This window comes from Palaemon carinicauda, chromosome 20 (assembly GCF_036898095.1).
Source record: "Palaemon carinicauda isolate YSFRI2023 chromosome 20, ASM3689809v2, whole genome shotgun sequence".
Taxonomy (NCBI): Eukaryota; Metazoa; Arthropoda; class Malacostraca; order Decapoda; family Palaemonidae; genus Palaemon; species Palaemon carinicauda.
The window spans coordinates 72,083,892-72,106,604 of NC_090744.1; the positions used below are offsets into that span (position 1 = coordinate 72,083,892).

At 38.6% G+C, this 22,713-nt stretch overlaps 1 protein-coding gene across 1 annotated transcript in view; it reads left to right on the top strand.

Annotated features, from left to right (window-relative positions):
* Positions 1-22,713, top strand: part of LOC137614307 (beta-catenin-like protein 1) — a 259,883-nt gene that overhangs the window by 217,645 nt on the left and 19,525 nt on the right. The window contains exon 9 of the mRNA XM_068344059.1: positions 19,854-20,039. Within this exon, the coding sequence (XP_068200160.1) occupies positions 19,854-20,039 (186 nt within the window). The remainder of the gene's footprint in view (positions 1-19,853; positions 20,040-22,713) is intronic.

The following is a 22,713-nucleotide window of genomic DNA, read 5'->3' on the forward strand; positions in this document are numbered from 1 at the left end:
CTGGTACAGACGTCAAAGCGGAGACTCAGTATTGTTGTGCCCACTCCTCCCCGAATAAGTTCGCACCCTCATTCATCTAGCCAAGTCTCTTCCTCCTAGAGAAGAGTCTCTGGTGGGTGCTTTCTGCCCAATTCTTCGGCAAGGGCATCAAGACCTTCGCAGGATAATCCTTACCGATCATCTCCGAATCCTGCAGCCACACCCATCGTGTAAGGGACAACCTCAATCCACCCTGAGTTGATGTCTCGTGGGTGGATGACTTCGATGGCAACGACGACCATCTTTCAAGAGCTGCTAGTCCGCAGCTGTTGGAGGCAGAGCAGAAGGAGTAGGAGCAAGCCTTCTAGCAAGGTTGGCATGCATGAGGACCTTTAATGGGTTTTCTGACCCAGCAGTAGCATCTCAAGAGGACAAAGACAAGGTGATGGTCAACGTGTTCAGACCAGGGGCATCCCCAAGGAACACGAGGGTCCATCGAGTCACCTATCTCATCTAGTGGCAGCATCCTGCCACAAGGGTAAGGACTGTAAGACAGTCCGTAAATCATCCTGTCATGCAGATTCAAGGATGCTGAAACGTATCCATGTCTCGCAGCCAGCTAAGGAACCCAGTAAGGATGTCTCTTCCATTCCCCCTGCATTTTAAGAAATTTTATAGGATGGTTGGAAGAAACGTTATTATTAACGACGACTTCTCTCAGGACCGACAAGGGAGGGTCCCCGAGAGAGATGAACCTGATTATTACTCCAAGGAATCCAAACCGATTCCTCCTCAGTGAGCTGGGCTAAAACCTCTGGATTCCGAGGAAGGCATGTCTGACTCTACCGTCCTCCAAGTCCTTCGATGTATTCGTAAACAATGTTTTAGGAGAACCTCATTACTTCCTCCTAAGGGCAGGAGAGAACAAGAACAAGGACAAAAGTAATAACAGCTTTTTTGGGAAACAGAAACCTTTGAAGTTAGTGTTGGATTTTACCAAGGGTCAGCATTAAACTTGTTTTTATTTCTGATGATCTTGGATGTGTTGATAGAAGAGATTAGAAGTGAAGAGTTGTGGGAGTTGCTATGTGTAGATGATTTGGTGATTACTACTGAAAATGAGGAAGACTTACAGAGAAGGGTTGTAGAGTGGCAGGAGACTAGAGAGGGATGGCTTGAGTGTAAATGTGGAAAAGACTGACGCTATGGCAAGTAGTAAGGAAAATAGGGACAGGATAGCCATCCATGAAAGTAGAGGCTTGGTTCTAAAACAGGTGGAACAATTTAGATACTTGGGATTCGGGGCTGAAGTTGAGAATAGGATATATACAGCCTTGGGGAAGTGGGGAGAGGTAGCAGGAGTAGTATGTGATAAGAAAATGCCAATTAAGCTTTAAGCTAAAAGTCAAGATCTAGAGAACAGACCCGTGTTAATGTATGGATTGGAAGCATGGACTCTTAAGTCAAGGGGAGGAAGCAAAGCTTGAGAGAATAGAGATGAAAATGCTGAGGTGGATTATGAGAATATTACTGCTTGAAAGATTGGAAAAGGATGAAATAAGAAGAATGGCAGATATAGTAAAGTTTACAGTGGTGATAAGTGTGTCGCTACGGAGATATTGCGGGCATGTGTTGAGGAAGGATGGTGTTGAGGGAATGAGGAGGACTTGGGAGGTACATGTTAGGGGGGAGAAGATCGAGAAGGAGGCAGAGAATTAGATGGTAAGAAAAGGTTAAGGATAATAAGAAGAGAAGAGGTCTGGTGGAAGAGAATGCCTTTAATAGAAGGCATTTGAGATGTTGCATCAGGCAACTGACCCCTTAATGTAGGGATAATGGTGGGAAAGAAGTGGAAGAGTGAATGATATCTTAGATCTGAAAGACTAATTTCACATAGGCTTTTATTATCTGGGGTAAATATTTTTTAAGAAAAAACTAGGTGTCACTTTAGTCAGGACTACTTCAAGTAATTAAATTTTTATAATGCTTGCAGATCACTACATATAAATGCTTCAATTTTGTACATTCCATATCCTATACACTATTAAAATGTTATCAAAACTTTCTTTTATAAAACTGGACTCTATGATGTTTCTTTTTAATCAAGTTATTTGAATGAACCAGTTTCTTTGAACATAACCAATTATTATTATTATTATTATTATTATTATTATTATTATTATTATTATTATTGTTGTTATTATTATTATTATTACTTGCTAAGCTAGAACCCTAGCTGGAAAAGCAGAATGCTATAAGCCCAGGTGCCCCAACAGGGAAAATAGCCCAGTGAGGAAAGGAAACAAGGAAAAATAAAGTATTTTATAAACAGTAACAACATTAAAATAAATATTTCCCATATAAACTCTAAAAACTTTAAAAAAAACAATTGGAAGAGAAATTAGATAGAATAGTGTGCTTGAGTGTACCATCAAGCTTGAGAACTCTAACCCAAGACAGTGAAAGACCATGGTACAGAGGCTATGGCATTACCCAAGACTAGAGAACAATGGTTTGATTTTGGAGTTTCCTCCTTCTAGAAGAGTTGCTTACCATATCTAAAGAGTCTCTTCTACCCTTGTCAAGATGAAAGTAGCCACTGAACAATTATAGTATAGTAGTTAACCCCTTGGGTGAAGAAGAATTGTTTGGTAATTTCAGTGTTGTCAGGAGAATGAGGACATAGGAGAATCTGTAAAGAATAGGCCATACTATTCGGTGTGTTACTGTAACCAGAGAGAAGGATCCAATGTAAAACTGTCTGGCTAGTGAATAGTTGACAAACATTGCATTGTTATCTTAAGCAAATCTGATACTTTTCTTATGTTGTTTGACAATCCTTTTGAGGACTTTAACTGTTTGACCCATATAAATCTGTTTACATTAATTACATAGGATGTAATACTGTATACACATAACTTGGTGATATCAGGAGAATTCTTTTTTAGAGTAGATTTCATTGTGTTATTACTCCTAAATGCTACATTTACATTGAATTTTTTTAACAATTGGGGATATCTTTAAAAGAATTACTACTGTATATTGATGTACAAGTAGGTTTTGTGTATTATAGTTTTCCCTAATACTATTACCAAATGTCTTTTTTGGTATTTTTAGTGCATAATCTAATACAATTTCAGGGAACTTCAATTTCTTGCCTATAGTCCTAATCTCATTTATTTCATCATCAATATATTTAAGGCTGCAAACTTGTAATGCTCTTAAAAACATAGAAGTGAATACAGATTTCTTAACCTTTTTACCTTGATTTGATTAGTAATGCACATATGCAGATATATTTGATATCTTTCTATGTACGGCACTTTTTATGTAAATCTATCATTACATCTGTGTACATGGCATTCTAAAATGGTGAGCTACAATTATTCTCCAACTATAATAAAATATATTTACAGTACCAAAATATTCAATCAATAAGAAAAGTTATTTGAATTTTCCTATTCTGGCAACACACATCAATATATTGAAACCATTTACATTATTAGGTATTATATTACTTATGATTCTACTTGGAAAAAATTCCTATATAAGTTGATTAGCACTGGAGATAAGGGGTTTCCCATGGCCATACTGAACGTTTATGCTCAAAATTTCACAATGAATTCAAATTTACAGCCTTTTATACAAAGTTTACTTCTATTACGGTGTTGTTAGAAAATAGTAAATTCATTTGTCTATTATCTAAGGTTTTAGATAGAAATTTCAACAAGTCATCAATTGGCACTATAGTGAATAGTGATACGTCAAAACTGGCAAACCTAGAAGAGTTGTTAATCTGTTCATTATTCAGTTTTCTAATTAAATCTACCCACTTTTTTCCATTTGACTCTGAGATGGTGCCAACTGAAGGATTGAGGATATTGACAATGATGAAATAGATGAGATTAGGACCATAGGTACTAGGAACAGGAAAAATGAAATTTTTTGGTAATATTAACAAGGAAACTATAATATGCTAGACTTAATTGCACTGCCATATTGTAATTCTAGAGATTGTAGACAAAGCATGAGAAGGAAGAGAAGACAATGGATTGACTAGTTAAAACTGATATAGAAAGACCATAAACAGAAGATGGCCTAACAATTGATATGATAATAGATGGAGATTTCATAGTAAAACTTGCTGAGTTTTACACAAAATGGCTGCAAGAATTTTCTATACCTAGAGCTTTGAAAAAATTTATGATTACTGTTTACTAATTCACAAAAGGGAGACATAAAAGACCTAAGAAATTACTGCCAAATAAGTTTATAAAATGACCTTCGAAGTCAGGATGCCAGAGAACTTCAAATCATTCATTCATTCAATAAATATATAACTTTTTTTTATACATAAATCACAGTACTTTACCGTACCTTATAATTATAGATTATAGAATATTCTTGTGTCAAAGGAAATGAATAGATATTTTCATTACATTTCTGTACAATGTAAAGTTTATTATTACTAACAAGTAGTTTTATATCTTTTGATGGCTATTTATCGTGGAATTATGACAGAATAACAATCAATTCAATGAATATAAAGTTTTTTATCTGACATAAAATCAGTGCTTTAACATTACAGTATTAGAGATAATTACATAGAAATTTTATTTTCAAAATTATTCTGCAATCATTTACTAATGAATGGAAAGACTTTGGTTGTTTGGAGTGAAATACATTGGAAAATAAAGCAAACTTTAGAAAAAATTATTCTGTAATCAGCAGTAAAACAAATAAACATGGAAATTTAGCTTATTATAGGATAAATGAGTGAGTATATCCGATGATGACAAATCTCGTATAGAGCTCCAGTAGCGAGTCCCCGGCCTCGTAGAGAAATGGTTAAACTCCAATTCTAAAGACCCTATATAAGAGATTGTAGTTCCTGAATATTTAAAAAATTTCACTTCATTAATCCTTTCTCCTTTCTCCTTCCAATGATATTTCATCTTCCATTGCATATTTCGTTCTCATCTCTGTCTTTCCTTTATTTATGGCAAGCCTAACCTCACATGATATTATTTCATACATTCTGGTAAGCAACCTTTGCAAGTCCTGTGGCATTTTGCTAATAAGGACAGTGTCATCAGTAAACTAGATCTGCTAATTTTCTGTTACCAATCCAGTCCAATCTTTTTCCGCCATCCGCAACTGTTCTATGCATTACAAAATCCATGAGGAGGATAAACAACAGTGATAACACATTCCTTGAAGTACACCATTTTTCACAGAAAATTCACTTGATAGGACTCTATTAACATTAACTTTGCACTTGCTATGGTCATGAACAGACTTAATCAAGTTTACACATTTAAGAGGAACTCCAAAATAACACAGGACTCTCCACAAAATTGGCCGATGGACACTACCAAAGGCCTTTTCATAGTCAACAAATGCCATCAAAAGTGGATTTCTATATTCTACCCATTGCTTTATAACATGTTTTAAAATGAAAATGTGGCCAGTACAACTTTTACTTTTTTTAAATCCTGCTTTTTTATCTCAGCTTTTCATCAATCTTTCTTTCTAGTCTCATTACTATGAGCATACTATATATTTTCATGACAGCTGACGTAAGTGTGTTGCCTCTCTTATTAATGTATTGCAATCAGTCATTTTTTTTTTGCCATCTTCACCAACACTCCTAGCTCCCATCCATCAGGTTTTGTATCTACATGCCACATTCTATAAAATAATCTTGTAAGTATTCTGGGAGTCACTTATTTTTCAGCCAAAATCATCTCGACAGTTATTTCAGCGTATCCAGGGCTTTCCATCTCTTGAGTTTTTTAATGATAGCTTCAACTTCAAACACACTGAATTCATTCATGGCTACATCAAGGTCTTCATCAGCTTCAGATATATCAATCAGATTATTCCCTTCATGTCTCCTATTCATGATCTCACTAAAGTGTTCCATCCAACATTGCCTTTCATCATCTGTTGTTAAAACAGATCTACTTTCTTTTTGATGAGTATATGCTGCATCTTATTTGTCCCAGTAGAGATTTCATTAATAATTTGGAGAAATTAAATTATCTCCTCGAGTCCTCGGCAGAGGTCTCCTCAGAAGTGTTCCCAGGACGCTTTAGTAGACTTGTCATCTCTTTATTATGAGGGTGGTCAGACCGCTTCAGCTGTGTCCATCCTGCAAGACATAACAACGCCTACAGGCTCTAAACAAGTTTCTCCTTCCAAGCCTAATAACACTGTGAAGTTGAGTTTAACAAATCCTGCTTTACTGAGAATTTCAGCTATTGATAATTCAGCTTGGCTGAACGTTCAGAATAGCAAGTCTGAACATGCTGCTGTATCTAAATGTGATGATGTCACTGTACACGCCGCCATCTCAACGGGTGAGGTAATTCCTCCGCATTCTGGGCAGGCTGACAGGCTATCATTTTGATGCATGAGAGTATTCCCCCTCAACCTAATATCAGAGATAATGTTACTATGTGTTCTCCACATTCCAGAGGTCTTGGTAGATTGTCTCCCCATACTTTAAAGTTCCCTGTAGTTTGATCCCTGTAGATTGATAAATGTTTGGCTAGGAAACAGAATGATAAAACCTTGAACTACACTAGTAACAAGCTTGTGTCTTACGCTGATGACAAAACTATTAATCGTCAGGACAGATCACACGCTAGAGCTCAGCCTAATGTTCATGATGCTAAAACTCTGTGTTCTATGGAATGCCATTTCATTTAAGATAATTCTTTTCAAGTACAGAATGTAGATAAGGGTGTGGAACATTTACCCCCTTTCCAAAAGTCACCACCTCAGATACAGATGAACTAGAGGCAGATGATGTAGATGTGGTCCACGCCGTAGGTGTTCTAAGGGGCAGAGTTTTGAGAACTCTCTCTTGCCTTGTAAATCGAGCTCTGAGAGAGACTTCAATTCTTCCACCTTGCACTCAGTTGCTAGAGGTGAACGTTCTTACAAAGGAAGTGACCTGGACTCCCCTCATAGGAAGAGTTAAGAACTCAACAACCGTTAAAATGGAACAACCGTATCATGATATAACTATTAATAACTTTCTGGAGAGCCTCAATGCACTGGTGAGTGTCAAGCTCAGAAGCTTCACACTTGATTAAGATTATTTGCCTCATCTGTCCTTTGTATGGATTGAATGAACCTCCTCTTAAGCAGACCACTAACAGACGGTGTGCTATCGACTCTGTCTTTCCACAGTTTCAAAGCCCCAGACACAGGTTCGATGTGGCGCTTTCTAATCAGACTAAGGATATGCTAGACTTTCTGAATAATTAAGTCTCTGCGTCAGAAAACTTACTGAAAGCCAGTAGATCCTCGGAGCTTCTACTGTTACCTCTGTCACATCCAAAGATGTTTCTATGTACACTGGAGCTTTTCAGAGTCCACTTCCCATTGATGCTGATGTGGTTAATCTATAGTAGTCCCATCAGTACCAGCAGAGAGACTTTGTAATCTCTCCTCTATTGTGTCGGGACCCTAAATGGCAACCATGGTGGTTGCAGCTATATCAGCTTTCCAAGCCTGCTCGTGGATAGACCAATGGTCTGGAGCAGTTTCTCGCTTTGCGGTATCACAGAATCCGAAGAACAAACATGTTCGTAAACAATTTGAGGAACTATCCAGATCCGGTGCTAAAGCCATAGTTTTCCTCCTTCATCTGAATGTCTTTCTTTGGGAAATTGCCTTCTAAAAAGTTGCGATGCTGTTTTAGTCAGATGCTTTAAACAGCTGTTCTCTAGAGATGCATTAGCCCTAAGGAATTCAGAGTCAATAAGCTCCCCCTCCCTTTTCCTGCCCTTGAATGTAGGAAAGGCAATGTTAAGTAGAGCAGTGGCACCAAAGTTGCCCACTCCCCAGAAACCTAGGAACTCACCTTTTAAGCCAGTTCCCCAACAAAGACAACTTTGCCCTCAAACAAATGCACAGCAACCCAGGAGGCAGAACCTTAGTCCTCCCTTTTGTTGGAGAGGACATTCCCCTGGATGAAAAGGATGAGCTCGCAGAAGTTCGCGCTGAGGAGGACTCGTCCCCCAGCTTACCACTAGTGGGGGTATGCCTACAAAGCTCTTGGCAAAGGTGGCAGGACTTCAGGGCAGATCCTTGAATGGTAGAAGTCCTCCATTCAGGGTGCCCAGTCCCGTTCTGACCAGGAATCTGCCCATCCGACAATACTGTTCAAAAGGATCATTTATTCTTGTTAGAGGAAGTCTCTAAATTGTTGAGCAAAGGAGCTGTGGATGAAATCTCAGATAACTCTCCAGGCTTCATCAGCAATCTGTTCCTGGTAGTGAAACTGATGTGAGTTTGGAGTCATATTGTAGACCTCTCTCTCTTGAACACCTCTGTACCACAGACCAAGTTCAAAATGGAGACTCCATGGAAGATCAAATACCTTCTAACCATAGACCTAAAAGACTCTTATTTTTAGATCCCCATCCATCCTCCCTCAGGGAAGTTTCTTATATTTCCCTTGCAAGACAAAATATTTCAGGTCAGGGTGCTGTGCTTCGGCCTATCAACAGTCTATGAAGTCTTCACCGAGATCTTTGCCCTTGTCCAGCCTGGTCTCATGCCATGGGCATCAGGCTCCTGAGATACCTGGACTACTGGCTTCTCCTCGTAAAATCCCGAGCTCTCCTGTTAAACACAAGAGACCTACTCCTGGATGTTTTGCAAGGAGTTAGGAATCCAACTGAACTGGCAGAAGTCCAGCCTCATTACCTCAGGGGTCCATCAGGTTTCTGGGCATGGTCATCAACTAACAGAATCTCTAGGTTCAAAATATTAGTAGCAACCTCTCAGAAAGGAAAACCTCTCCCTGCCCACTCTTGGCAGAAGCTACTAGGCCATCCCTCCTTATTGGAGAATCTCGTCCCTTTGCGGGAAATGTATCTACGCTCAGTGCAAGGGGTTCTGAAGAACTAATGATTCAGGCTTCAGACCACCTTGCTATAAGTACCTTAGTAGATGGTAAAAGACCTCCTTTGGTGGCTGATCGAGGTGAGCCTGTTAGCGAGGAACCCCCCCCCCCTTTTAGGCTCCTCCGCCACAATGCCTCCTGTTCATAGATGCTCACCTAGGAAAGGAGTAGCTCTTGGGGCTATGGTCAGAAGAGTACAAACTACTTTTATGAACCATTACCTTAAAGATTGCACACTCGGGTCTTTAGACACCTTTTCTATAGGCCCTATTGTTGCTGCACAATAAATACTCTAACTATAAGCTTTTATGAGATATAAAACTGCTCTTATCTCAGGCATCATTGATTTTTTGTATTATAAGGATATGTAATGGGCACTAAGGTGGATAGTGTTCTTGATTGGACTTGAAGCTTTCACTTGGAATTCACCTTAATGCAGATAAGAATGCCTTTAAGCTGAGTGCGTGTTGGTATATTTGATGATACATTGAAATTTTTGATTCTTTGCAATTCTTGATGATCATATAACTTCACCCTTGACAAAATATTTAATTCTTTAGAATTGAATGTAAGGCCTTGTCTCTTTAAAAGCCATCTACACTATTATCAAATAATTCACTTTGATCTCTTGCTATTACTAATAGTAATTGTATCTTGAAAGAGGCAGGGCTGACCTCTTACCTTCAGGGTGACTTCCTCCCACATAAGGAAGACTCCTGTGTAAATGACTCACAAGTTTGTATCTGCGTAGGATAAACCATAAATTTTATATAATTTGTATTTATCTTAGCTATACAAACCTGAGACATTTACAAAAGTTCCCGCCTCAACTGCCCCCCAAGTCTTTGACCAGGTGACTTTTGTGAAGAAGTTCCTTGAACAAGGGTTATGCGTCATGTGCAGCAGTTGCATAACAAGAAAGCATGACGCAATCAAACCAATTTTATTTTCGTTTGCTGGTTGTAAAATACAAAACTCGAAGTAACCCATATATATGACTCAGGTTTGTATAGACTTAAGAAAAATACAAATTGAATAAAATTTCTAGTATATATACACATACACATATATGTATATATATATATATATATATATATATATATATATATATATATATATATATATATATATATATATATATATATATATACTGTACACACATATATATGTACATATACATATATATACACACATATATATACATATACATACACACACACACATATATATATATATATATATATATATATATATATATATATATATATATATATATATAGATATACATATATAAGGGGATTGGTAAGGAAACTTTAGACCAGGGGAATATATATATTTACTCAGGAAGATCAGATGGAGCTGGAAGGGAATGGGTAGGAATGATGATGACACCAAGAGCAGAAAAGGCATCAACCGAGTGGAGAGCTGTAAATAGTAGATTGTTGCCAGCAAAGTTCAAATCAAAGCACTGCAAAATGAGTATTGTAGTTTGCTATGCCCCAACAAATGATTCCCCAAAAGAAAAGAAAGATGAATACTATGAAGAACTGCAGAGGATAATAGATGAGATCCCTGAGAGAGATATAAAAATTGTGATTGGCAACTTCAATACTAAAGTTGGAAGAAATAATCAAGGGATAGAGAATGTGATGGGTGTCAAGGGTCTGGGCGAAGTTGCAAATGAAAATGGAGTATATATCATAAGTTTCTGTTCAGCAAACAATCTTGTCATTGGAGGTACTGTGTTTCAACATAAGAACATCGACTAGTATACATGGACTTCACCATGTGGCAATTACAAAAATTAGATAGATCACATTGCCATTAATAAAGAGAGAAGGAGGACTCTGAGAAATGTAAGAAGCTATAGAGGTGCAGATATTTGTAGTGATCACTAGCTCCTCATTGCCACACTGAAATTAAAACTGAAAGCACCCAACAGATAGATAGGTAGAATACCTAGGTTTGATACAACTAAGCTTCTAGAGGAAGAGCACGGAAACATTTGCACTTGAATGCAGGAATCGATTTGCAGTCTCTGAGACTTTAAGAGATGAAGAACAGACAATTAATGAAGAATGGTGTGATATTAAGAACATATATCAGTCAGTTGGTAGTGAAGTCTTGGGACAAACAGTTACAAGGAGAAATCCATGGATATCGAATGATACTTTGGATACTATAAAAAGGAGACAAAGACAGAAATAGATTGTTGGAAGCTTTCGAGGAAGTAATGAGAATTACAAGGTAGGGCATGCTAAGTATTCCAGTAATGACAGTGAGGTCAAAAGAAAAGCCAGGAATGACTGGAGAGAGTATTTAGACAGTAAAGCAGACGAGACCAACAAAGCTATGAATTCAGGAAGTGGCTATGGTGTAAGAATTGCTCATAGAATTATTAATGAAATCTCGACGGGTGCAAAGAAGAAGAACCATATACCCATCAAAAAGAGAGATGGGTCTGTTATAGCAAAAGAGGATGAAGAAAGACAACGTTAGTGAGGTTATGAATAGGATATTTGAAGGGAATAATTTGATTGATATACCTGAAGCTGATGAAGACCTTGATGTGCCCATGAATGAATTCAGTGTGTTTGAACTCAAAGCTATCCTAAAAAAATAAGAGACGGAATCTCCAGGATACGAGGGAATAACTGCCGAGATGATACTGGCCAAAAATGAAGTGACTCCCAGGCTACTTACAAGATTAATTTGTAGAATGTGGCATGAAGAGACAAAGCCCGATGAATGGGAGTCAGGTAGGTAAAAATAGCTAAAAAGGGAGACCTGACTGATTGCAATAATTACAGAGGCACAACACTTACGTCAGTTGATATGAAAATATATAGTATGCTTATTCTTAAGAGACTGGAGAGGAAAATGGATGAAAAGCTGAGATCAATAAGCAGGATTTAGAAAAGGTAGAAATTGCACTGACCAAATTTTCATTTTGAGACATGTACAGCAATGCGTAGAATATAGAAATCCCCTTTTGATGGTATTTGTGGACTATGAAAAATCCTTTAATAGTGTGCACTTGCCAATTTTGTGGAGAATCCCGCGTTATTATGGAATTCCTCATAAATATGTAAATTTGATTAAGTCTGTTCATGAGCATAGCAAGTGCAAAGTTAATGTTAATGGAGTTTTATCAAGTGAGTTTCCAGTGAACAGCGGAGTACTCCAAGGGAATGTGTTGTCATCTATGTTGTTTATCCTCCTCATGGACTTTCCAATGTGTAGAACAGTCAGAGATGGTAGAGAAGGATTAGACTGGATTGGTGATAAGAATTTAGCAGACTTAGAGTAAGCTGATGATGCTGTCCTTCTTAGCAGAACAACACAGGATTTGCAATGACTGCTTACCAGAATGCATGAAATATCACATGAGGTGGGGCTGAAGATAATTAGAAGAAAGACAGAGATGATTAGAACGGAGTATGCAATGGAAGATGAAATATCATTTGAAGGAGAAAGGATTAATGAGGTAGAATCATTAGAATATTTAGGAACAACGATCTCTAATACAGGGTCTTTAGAATTAGAGTTTAGTGAAAGATTGAAAAAAAAAAAGCAAATCAGACAATGGCTAGGCTAAGTAAAATTTGGAAATCAAATCGCCTAAAATTTCATATAAAAATCAGACTATATTATTATTATTATTATTATTACTACTACTAGCCAGGCTACTACCCTAGTTGGAAAAGCAAGATGCTATAAGCACAAGGGCTCCAATAGGAAAAAATAGCCCAGTGAGGAAAGGAAATAAGGAAATAAATAAATGATGGGAACAAATTAACAATAAATCATTCTAAAAACAGTAACAACGTCAAAACTATAAAAAGACTCAGGTCAGCCTGGTCAAAATAAAAACATTTGCTGCAACTTTGAACTGTTGAAGTTCTACTGATTCAACTACCCGATTAGGAAGATCATTCCATAACTCGGTCACAGCTGGAATAAAACTTCTAGAATACTGTGTAGTATTGAGCCTCATGATGGAGAAGGCCTGGCTATTAGAATTAACTGCCTGCCTAGTATTACGAACAGGATAGAATTGTCAGTTTAGTGAGATCAGTGTTACTTACTCTATGGACATGAGTCATGGTATGACAATAAAACAATCTCCAATTGATTTAGTAGATTTGAGAATAAAACCCTCAGAAGGATATTGGGAGTTAAATGGCAGGACAGGATTAGAAATGAAACAATAAGAGAGATTACTCGCACACCATGTATGGATGGGATCAGGATGAGGGGTAGATGGAGATGGTTTAGGCATGCTCTTCGCACTCCCCAAGAGAGATTAGTTCACCAAACGTTTGGGCTCCACAAGGTACTATAAGAATTGGAAGACCCAGGCCTACATGGCTTAGGACTATGAAGCGCAAATTAGGAGATGATAAATGGCGAAGTATTGAATTAAAAGCTCAGGACAGAGACGACTGTTGAAATCTAACTGAGGCCCCTTGCGTCAATAGGCGTAGGAGATGATGATGATGATATATACAGTATATATATATATATATATATATATATATATATATATATATATATATATATATATATATATACAGTATAATGATGAATTTTGCACATTTAGACGTGTTTTTCATATTCAAATAAGCCATATATATTTTTGATACATTAATGTCTGGATTCTCTTAATGACCTCGGGATCAGAGCCCCAGGCGAAATCACACAAAGACAAGAGCTTGTGACCGGCTGGGAATCAAACCCTGGTCGGCAAGCTTGTATAGACAGTGACTAAACCACTGGGCCACGAAGAAAGATAAAAGTCAATGACAATTCTTCTGTACTTATACCTGTCGAATTCAGGTGTTTTGTACTTAAAATTGAAATCAACCCATCTTCACCATCGTAGCTAATTGGTAGTTTGTGACTTGTCATCTGATTAATGGTAAATTTTGCATATTTAGACGTGTTTTTCATATTCAAATAAGCCATATATATTTTTGATACATGTCGACCAGGGTTCGATTCCCAACCGGTCACAAGCTCTTATCTTTGTGTGATTTCGCCTCGGGCTCTGATCCCGAGGTCGTTAAGAGAATCCAGACATTAATGTATCAAAAATATATATGGCTTATTTGAATATGAAAAATGCATCTAAATGTGCAAAATTTATCATTAATCGAATGCCAAGTAACAAACTACCAATTAGCTACGATGGTGAAGATGGGTTTATTTCAATTCTAAGAACAAAACACCTGAATTCGACAGGTATAAGTACAGAAGAATTGTCATTGACTTTTATCTTTCTTCGTGGCCCAGTGGTTTAGTCACTGTCTATACAAGCTTGCCGACCAGGGTTCGATTCCCGGCCGGCCACAAGCTCTTGTCTTTGTGTGATTTCGCCTGGGGCTCTGATCCCGAGGTCGTTAAGAGAATCCAGACATTAATGTATCAAAAATATATATGGCTTATTTGAATATGAAAAACACGTCTAAATATGTGAAATTTATCATTAATCGAATGCCAAGTAACAAACTACCAATTAGCTACGATGGTGAAGATGGGTTGATTTCAATTCTAAGTGCAAAACACCTTAATTCGACAGGTATAAGTACAGAAGAATTGTCATTGACTTTTATTTTTTTTCGTGGCCCAGTGGTTTAGTCACTGTCTATACAAGCTTGCCGACCAGGGTTCGATTCCCGGCCGGTCACAAGCTCTTGTCTTTGTGTGATTTCGCCAGGGGCTCTGATCCCGAGGTCGTTAAGAGAATCCAGACATTAATGTATCAAAAATATATATGGCTTATTTGATATATATATATATATATATATATATATATATATATATATATATATATATATATATATATATGTATATATATATCAAATAAGCCACATATATTGATACATTAATGTCTGGATTCTCTTACCGACCTCGGGACCAGAGCCTCGAGGCGAAATCACTCAAAAAAAATAGCATCTGACTGGCCGGGAATCGAACCGTGGTCCAGGATGCTTGTATGACAGTAACCGTATAATTCAGCCACGAAGAAATATAAAAGTCAATGACAATACTTCTGTACATTTAACTGTCAAATTCAGGTATTTTGTGCTTGGAATTGAAATCAACCTATCTTCACCATCATAGCTAATTGGTAGGTATGTAACTTGGCATTCGAATAATATAAATTTTGCACATTTAAATATGTTTTTTCATATATCAAATACGGCATATATTATTATTATTATTGTTATTATTAGTTGCTAAGCTACAACCCTAGTTGGAAAAGCAGAATCCTATAAGCCCAGGAGCTCCAACTGGGAAAGTAGCCCAGTGAGGAAAGGAAACAAGAAAAAAAATAAATATTTTAAGAATATGAAAATAAATATCTCCTATGTAAACTATAAAAACTTTAAAAAACATGAGGAAGAGAAATTAGGTAGAATAGTGTACCCTTAAGCAAGAGAACTCTAACCCAAGATAGTGGAAGACCATGGTACAGAGGCTATGGCACTACCCAAGACTAGAGAACAATGGTTTGATTTTGGAGTGTGCTTCTCCTAGAAGAGCTGCTTGCCATAGCTAAAGAGTCTCTTCTACCCTTACCAAGAGGAAAGTAGCCATTGAATGATTACAGTGCAGTAGTTAACCCCTTTGGTGAAGAAGAATTGTTTGGTAATCTCAGTGTTGTCAGGTGTATGAGGACAGAGGAGAATCTGTAAAGAATAGGCCAGACTATTCGGTGCATGTGTAGGCAAAGGGAAATTGAACTGTAACCAGAGAGAAGGATCCAATTTAGTAGTGTACGGCCAGTCAAAGGACCCCATAACTCTCTAGCGGTAGTATCTTAACATTAATATCTGGATTCTCGTACCAAGCTTGGGATTAGAGCCCGAGGTGAAATCACTCAAAGACAATAGCATCTGACCGGCCAGGAATAGAACCTTGGTCCAGAATGCTTGTTTGACAGTGACCGTACCATTTAGCCACGAAGAAAGATAGAAGTCAATGACAATTTTTCTGGACATATACATGTCGAATTCGTCCTGAACGACAAGTTCCAGATGCTTACTATCTTGCAAATATGGGCCTTACTACCTCTTGGGTCCTACACCGTCTTCATAGATCTTACAGATGCCTATTGACATCTTGCGATAGGTTAGTGCTTCTCCCCCTACCTTGGTTTCAGACTTCCAAGAAAGGCCTATGTATTCAGAGCTATGCCCTTTGGACTCAATATAGCTCCAAAGATTTTCACAAAGCTAGTCGAGGCCATCGTCCAACAATTACAGAACAGAGGCTTCAAGGTGATGGTATACTTGGACGACTGGCTGGTCTTGGCTGCAACGAAGTCAAAGTGTCATTAGACAGCTCAAGAAGTCATGAAATTCCTAGTCTCTGGGCGTTCAGATCAACTTGGAAAAGTCCAGGCTGTCTGCAGCTCAAGAATTCCAGTGATTAGGGCTTCGCTGGAATCTAAAGTCACACACCCTCTCTCTACCGCAAGGCAAGAGAGAGGAAATTGCAAACTCTGTCGGGCGCCTACTTCTTTCAAAAGTAATCACCTGACGGCAACAAGAAAGATTCTTGGGTTCACTGCAGTTTGCTGCCGTGAAGGACTCAATCCTAAAAGCAAGACTCAAAGATGCCAACAGAATCCAGAGAAGAAAGGCATCATATGCTCAAAAAGATCTTCGCCACAAAACTGTTAAAGCAGCTCAAGTCGTGGTCCACTGCCAAGAGTTTATCGATACACGTCCCTTTGCAGTACCCTTCTCCTTTCATGACTATTCACTCAGACGCCTCGGAACAAGGTTGGGGGCGGGGACACTCCCCTTCCAAGAAAGTACAAGGTCGGTGGTCAATCGTATTTCAGAACTATAACATCAATATTCTTGAAGCTATGGCAGTGTTTCTGACTGAAGAGAATGAACCCAAAGATGAAATCGCACATCAGTATAGTCATCAACTACAGGACGGTAGTCCACCTTGTCAACAGACAGGGCTCCAGGTTTCCTCAGATCAACCATGTGATCCCAGCCATCCTCTCTTTAGTTAAGTGGAGGAACTGGCATCTCTCAGCAGTTCACCTGGAAGTGGTTCGCATTGTGATGGCGGACGCCCTGTCAAGATCCAAGCCTCTGGAAACAGAATGGTCTCTGGACACAAAATCATTTTGTTTCATACCAGGTCAAGTCCCAGAACTGCATATTGATCTCTTCGCGATGAGCTTCAACAAGAAGCTTCCTCAGTATGTAGCACCGAACTTAGATCCGGAAGCGATAGGAACGGATGTGATGTCTCTGGATTGGAACCAGCGGTCTCATAACTACCTATTTCCACCATTCAACCTATTAATGAAAGGCATGAACAAACTGGGGACCTTCAAGGAAACAGCAGCTCCAAAGTGGCCCAAGAGCAATATGTATCCTCATGTTCTGGAACTCAAACCTCTCCAAGTCCCTCCACCATCTCCAGTGCTATCCCAGGATGTTCAACAGAAGATTGTCTTCGCTTCCTCTTGAATCACAAAAACCCTTCAGCTCATGATTTTCTCGCCTTTGCGGCTCAAAGAAAATTTGGAGTTACGAAGGAGAGAATGGACTTCATAGGAGAGTACAAGTCCAACACCACGAAACGACAGTATTTGTCTTCTTGGAAAAAATGGGTTGCATTTGTGAAAAGTCATCAGCTCTCTTCCATTTCTATGGACTTCTGTATTTCTTTATTTATCTCATTGCATGATCAAGGTCCGGCCTCAACAACTATTGCCTCTTGTAAGTCGGCACTAACTAGATTCCATTGCTTATGCTTTTGATATTGAACCCAATTTGCAAGCTGTTCAATGATATCCCAAAGGCTTGTGTTATACTGAAACCTAATGCTCCTCCCAAGGCTATTACTTGGTTGTTGATTAAAGTTCTGCAATTTGCTTCCTCGATAGATAACACCCCTACTTCTCTGAGGGATCTCGCTCAAAAGTCTATCCTTTTGCTTGCTATGGCTTCTGGTGCTAGAATCAGCGAGATTGTGGCCCTTTCAAGGGATGATGGCCACATAGAATTCTCAGAATTGGGGGAGGTAAATCTTTACCCTGATCCTGCATTCTTGTCGAAAAACGAACTTCCCACGAAATGCTGAGGGCCCTGGAAGATTGTTCCACTTAAGGAGGACCCATCGCTGTGCCCCATGCAGTGCCTTAAGGCCTACCTGTTAAAGAGCCGGGCCTTTAAAGGCGGTCAACTTTTTAAAGGGGAGATGACAGGATCTAATCTTTCTTTGAAAAAGCTAAAGTCCAAACTCAACTATTTCATCAGAATGGCTGACCCATATAGTATACCATCAGATCATGACTCTAGAAAAGTTGCCTCTTCCTTAAATTTTTTTCCAATCTATGTCCTTTGCAGGCTTACAGGCTTACATGGGCAAGAAATCTTCAAGAATGTTCTTCAAACATTACTTTCGTTAGTTGGAAGAGATTAAAAACTTTTTAGTGGCTGCTGGTAGTGTGATTAAACCAGCTTCTTAAGTGTTGTATATAAACTCTTATAGTCTGTATTGTTGGGACTTCTCAGTCTATATTGTGCAAGAGGACACATGTTCCTCTTTTCAATGTACTATTTAATATTGTAAAGAGTTAAAGGTGATATTTTTCCATTATGTCATGAGTGATATTATTACATAATTTTGGGGTCGGAAAACTCCTGTTTTCTGTATATATTTACTGCATGTAATGTTAAAATTGATTACTGTTACATTTATGCATCTTTGGAAACAATAAAAGACTGCTGTTCCTTTTTGCGTTTCCTTTCATTGGGCCTACTGCACAAAATAAAGTAGTGTACCTCAATTTTTAACCCTCCTTTTCTAGACTTCGGTCTTTTCATCTACTGGAGACAAAGTGAGTGAGACTGTGACATTGATTTCCTTTGCTCCTACTTTTTACAAACAAATTGCTTGCACCATAACTTGGTACCATACTTACCAATGCTAAAGGGAAGTATGATTATGTCTCTGGGGTGTAAAGGGTTAAAACTCTCTTGGCTGCTACTGAGAATCATAATTATCCGGTACACTTCCATCAGGACGACATGGCTTGAGCCCAAAAAACGGATTTTGACATTGGAAAAATCTATTTCTGGGTAAGATAGCCATGTTGTCCTGATGGCCCGCCCGTTACTTTTCCATCCCCTCCCAATATTTACATATATATATATATATATATATATATATATATATATATATATATATATATATATATATATATATATATATACTGTATATATATATATATATATATATATATATATATATATTTATATTTATACACACGCACACATACATACACATTGAATCAACCCCCCCACTTCATGTAACATCATGATAGTTAACTATACTCTTCAAAACAAATCTTAGCACTATTCATAGATTTTATTTTACACTATTGAACTGTACAAGACGATACGCTGGTTAGTCGTGGTGTGCAGCTGTCATATATTGAGTTAATCCACTACATTTTTATAAGTTTAAGTTTACATTTTTTTATGGTTTATATGCATACATAACTTGTCTTTTATGTGTTGTATATGATTTGCTCGTTTTTCAAATAATTCAATACTTCTTTATTTCTTGTCATATCATTTGTTTATTTCTTCATATGAAATTTTTTAATATTACCTTCTATAATATATACTTCTTTATTCTTGATTTTTTTTATATGAATGACAGTGTTTGGTTTATGATACACAATTCCAATTTATTTTCTTACTCTACTATTGTCTTTAAATATTTCTTCTAGTCAGTTGTATCCTAAGAAATATTTTGTTGACTTTTTGTAAAGTCATCCTGAATTTATTTAATAATTATAAAGTGATATAACAAAACTACTGATTAACTTTGCATATTAGCCAGTAATAGGGGGAATTTTATTAAACTTCTTAAATTATGATCTTTTCTATTTCATCCTATCTAGCATGAGGAGCATGTAGTATCCATCATTACGTCTCTTCTTCGAAACTGCCGTCCAAATCAGCGTTCACGTCTCATCAGCAAATTCTCTGAAAATGATCATGAAAAAGTTGATAGATTACTGGAGCTTCATTTTAAATACCTTGAGAAGGTATTGGCCACAAACTATGCCCTTGAGGAACAAGCAAAGGTGAGACTTTTTCATTTCATAGGTTTTTCTGTAGGGATATTAACCATTTAGCTTGGTTTGGTAAGGCATAGATTATTCACTCAAAGAAGCTGTAAGATTTATTTCAGTAACCAAATTTCATTTTCTCCCTCATTATAAGATGAAAAAAAGCAGGAATTTAGCCTTATATGGCAAAGTCTGCCTTACTTCACCAAGCTCTTTCCTCTAGATTTAGAAGAAAAAGGAAGATATTTGAGTGTTCGTCGTTTTCGTTTGGACGACTCGACTCACTGCACACGTAGCATATATTTACAATAGACCACATTACTCTAATTATGTTCTGTACAATATGTATACAATTTAAGGCTAACTAAGTGTACATATTTCATATAGTAACCGCTAACCATTTTTGAATGTAGTTTTACGCAACCATCTCTTAGTATGACGCAATTCTTGATGTGTCGGTGTAGTCTTCTGTAGGGAATCCGTTCAACATCTACAGTAACCCGGTAATAATACTTATCCCGTCTTCTACTTCAATGGGTTAAAAAATTTAAAAGATAATGATAGAAGTATTGTTATAATCATTGTGTAAACTCATACAGCCACAATAACAACTGTACAAAAAAGGGTTTTGACATAGGAAAAATCTATTTTTGGGAGAGATAGCCATGTCGTCCTGATGGAAGTTGCCTTCGACTGCTTCCTACTGTATAATATTTCTGCGAGTGATATTACAAGAGAATTACCGTCAGGTATCACTGGGTTCCAACCCCCGAAACGACTATCCGTATATCGTGTATAATCAGGGACGGTCCTAAGATAACCATAGATATCTGCACCTCCAATAGACTTTACCCAGTCTAATCCACTAAGGGGAAGGATAAGTGAGGAGCCGTTACATATCCTATCACGCATACAGCCACGATAACAACTGAACAAAAAACAGATATTAGCTGGTTTGCTTTTATTTCAGTCGCACGTTAGTAAACAGAGGAGCATAAGAGTAACATTTTACAATAGTCAATATGGAAAAATGAACTTCAAAAAAATATAATGCCAAGTATAAACTAACAAGCTGTAAGCGAAGGCGAGAAAACAAACAATATTCATAGACGGTATTCTGTTTGGAATCGGGGAAAATTGTGTCCGTAGTTGGTTGGTTGGTTCAGATTGCCATGCCTGTAGCATGACACGGGCTCTTGTCGCTTGACAGCCCGTAAGAGGATCACAATCTGGAAAGAGGAGAACTCTAAAAGGAGCCAAAAGTTGGTGTATTAAAAAGGAAAGGTTGGATTTGAAAGGGTCTGGAACAGGAAAAAGCAATGATTAAAGGAAAAGAAAGGGAGGGAAGTAACCCAAAAAAGGAGACTCCTTTTTAGGTCCACGAAATGAAAAGTTTTAGTTAGAGAAAAAGTGTTGATAGCAGCAAGTCCCAGTAAGTAGGAGAGACTGGGAGAGGAGAGAAGTTTTTATCTGCAGTCGGAGAGAATAGGAGTAGGTTTAAGCAAAGAGGCTTATCCCTGCTCTGGAGCTGGAGTGTTGAATTGTTGCAGGAGTTGCAGGAAGGTGGGGGTCGAGGATAAGGAGAGGACTCTGGCGAGGATCTTGAAGGCAATGGGTGGGAGGTCTTGTAAGGTAAGGGACTCAATTTGTTGAGCCAAGGATGTTGGTTGAGGAGGTGGAATTGCAGGATGAGGAGCAGCTACTGCTTGCAGTTGAGTTGCAGGTGCAGGCACAGGAACAGTGGCTGGCTGGCGTTGTCTTGCAGGTGCAGGAACAGGAACAGTGGCTGGCTGGCACTGTCTTCTCTGGCGAGGAGGTTGCTGGTCCTTGGGCTGTGACATTGAAGCTGGCTTAGGATGTTTAGGAGGGTTAGTGCCCTTCATGACAGCTATCCTCCTAAGTCTCTTAGGGCAGCGCTTGTTCCAGGCGTGATGGTTCTGGAGCAATTAGGGGACTTGGGGCGTGCCTCTCTTCCGTCCTTGTGGACCTGGAGACAGATTTCAGTGTTGTGGCGCAGGCTGCAGACACCACAAATGACAGGGCCTTGGCATTCTTCTCTGTGATGGCCATAACGCTGTCAACAGTAGCATTGAAGAGGCTCTGGGGTGTAGTCTTCAACTGGGAACGTCCCCCAGACTCCAAGATCCAGCGATGAAGGCACTGGACCTATGAAGGTGGCTATAAGCCTCCTGACAGGGACAGCTTCTCTGTTCTTGCAGCATTCCGCCTTGTCGATGTTACTGCAGGAAGTTACGATGGAGATAGTCATGGATGTGGGATACCTGGTAATGACTGCCTTCCTCTGAACCAAGGCAGGGTCTAGCAGGGTCAGATCAGGTTCTTGTTGCAGTGATCTTGCAGTTTCCAAGTCCTTAGGGATGATGATTAAATCACCCCTTCGGTTGGGTCTAGCTGAAAGCTGCATGCCAGGCTTTGCAGCCATGGCAGCAACTGCTGCGTAGGACGTAGAGCTGTTCGTGTTGGGGAGCCTGAACTTCAGGAGTGGTCTCCTGGGCTCAGGCTGGGAAGCTGGAAGGCTGGCAGTGACAGTGGTGGCCTCCTGCAGAAGGCTCTGAAGACAGGTCACGCAGTTGCAGTCCATGGGGTGTGCCCCTTGAGGCTCAGCAACCTCCATAGCAGTGGAGGACACAGGTGCTGGAGTAGGAGTGAGGGCTGCAACAGGTGCTGT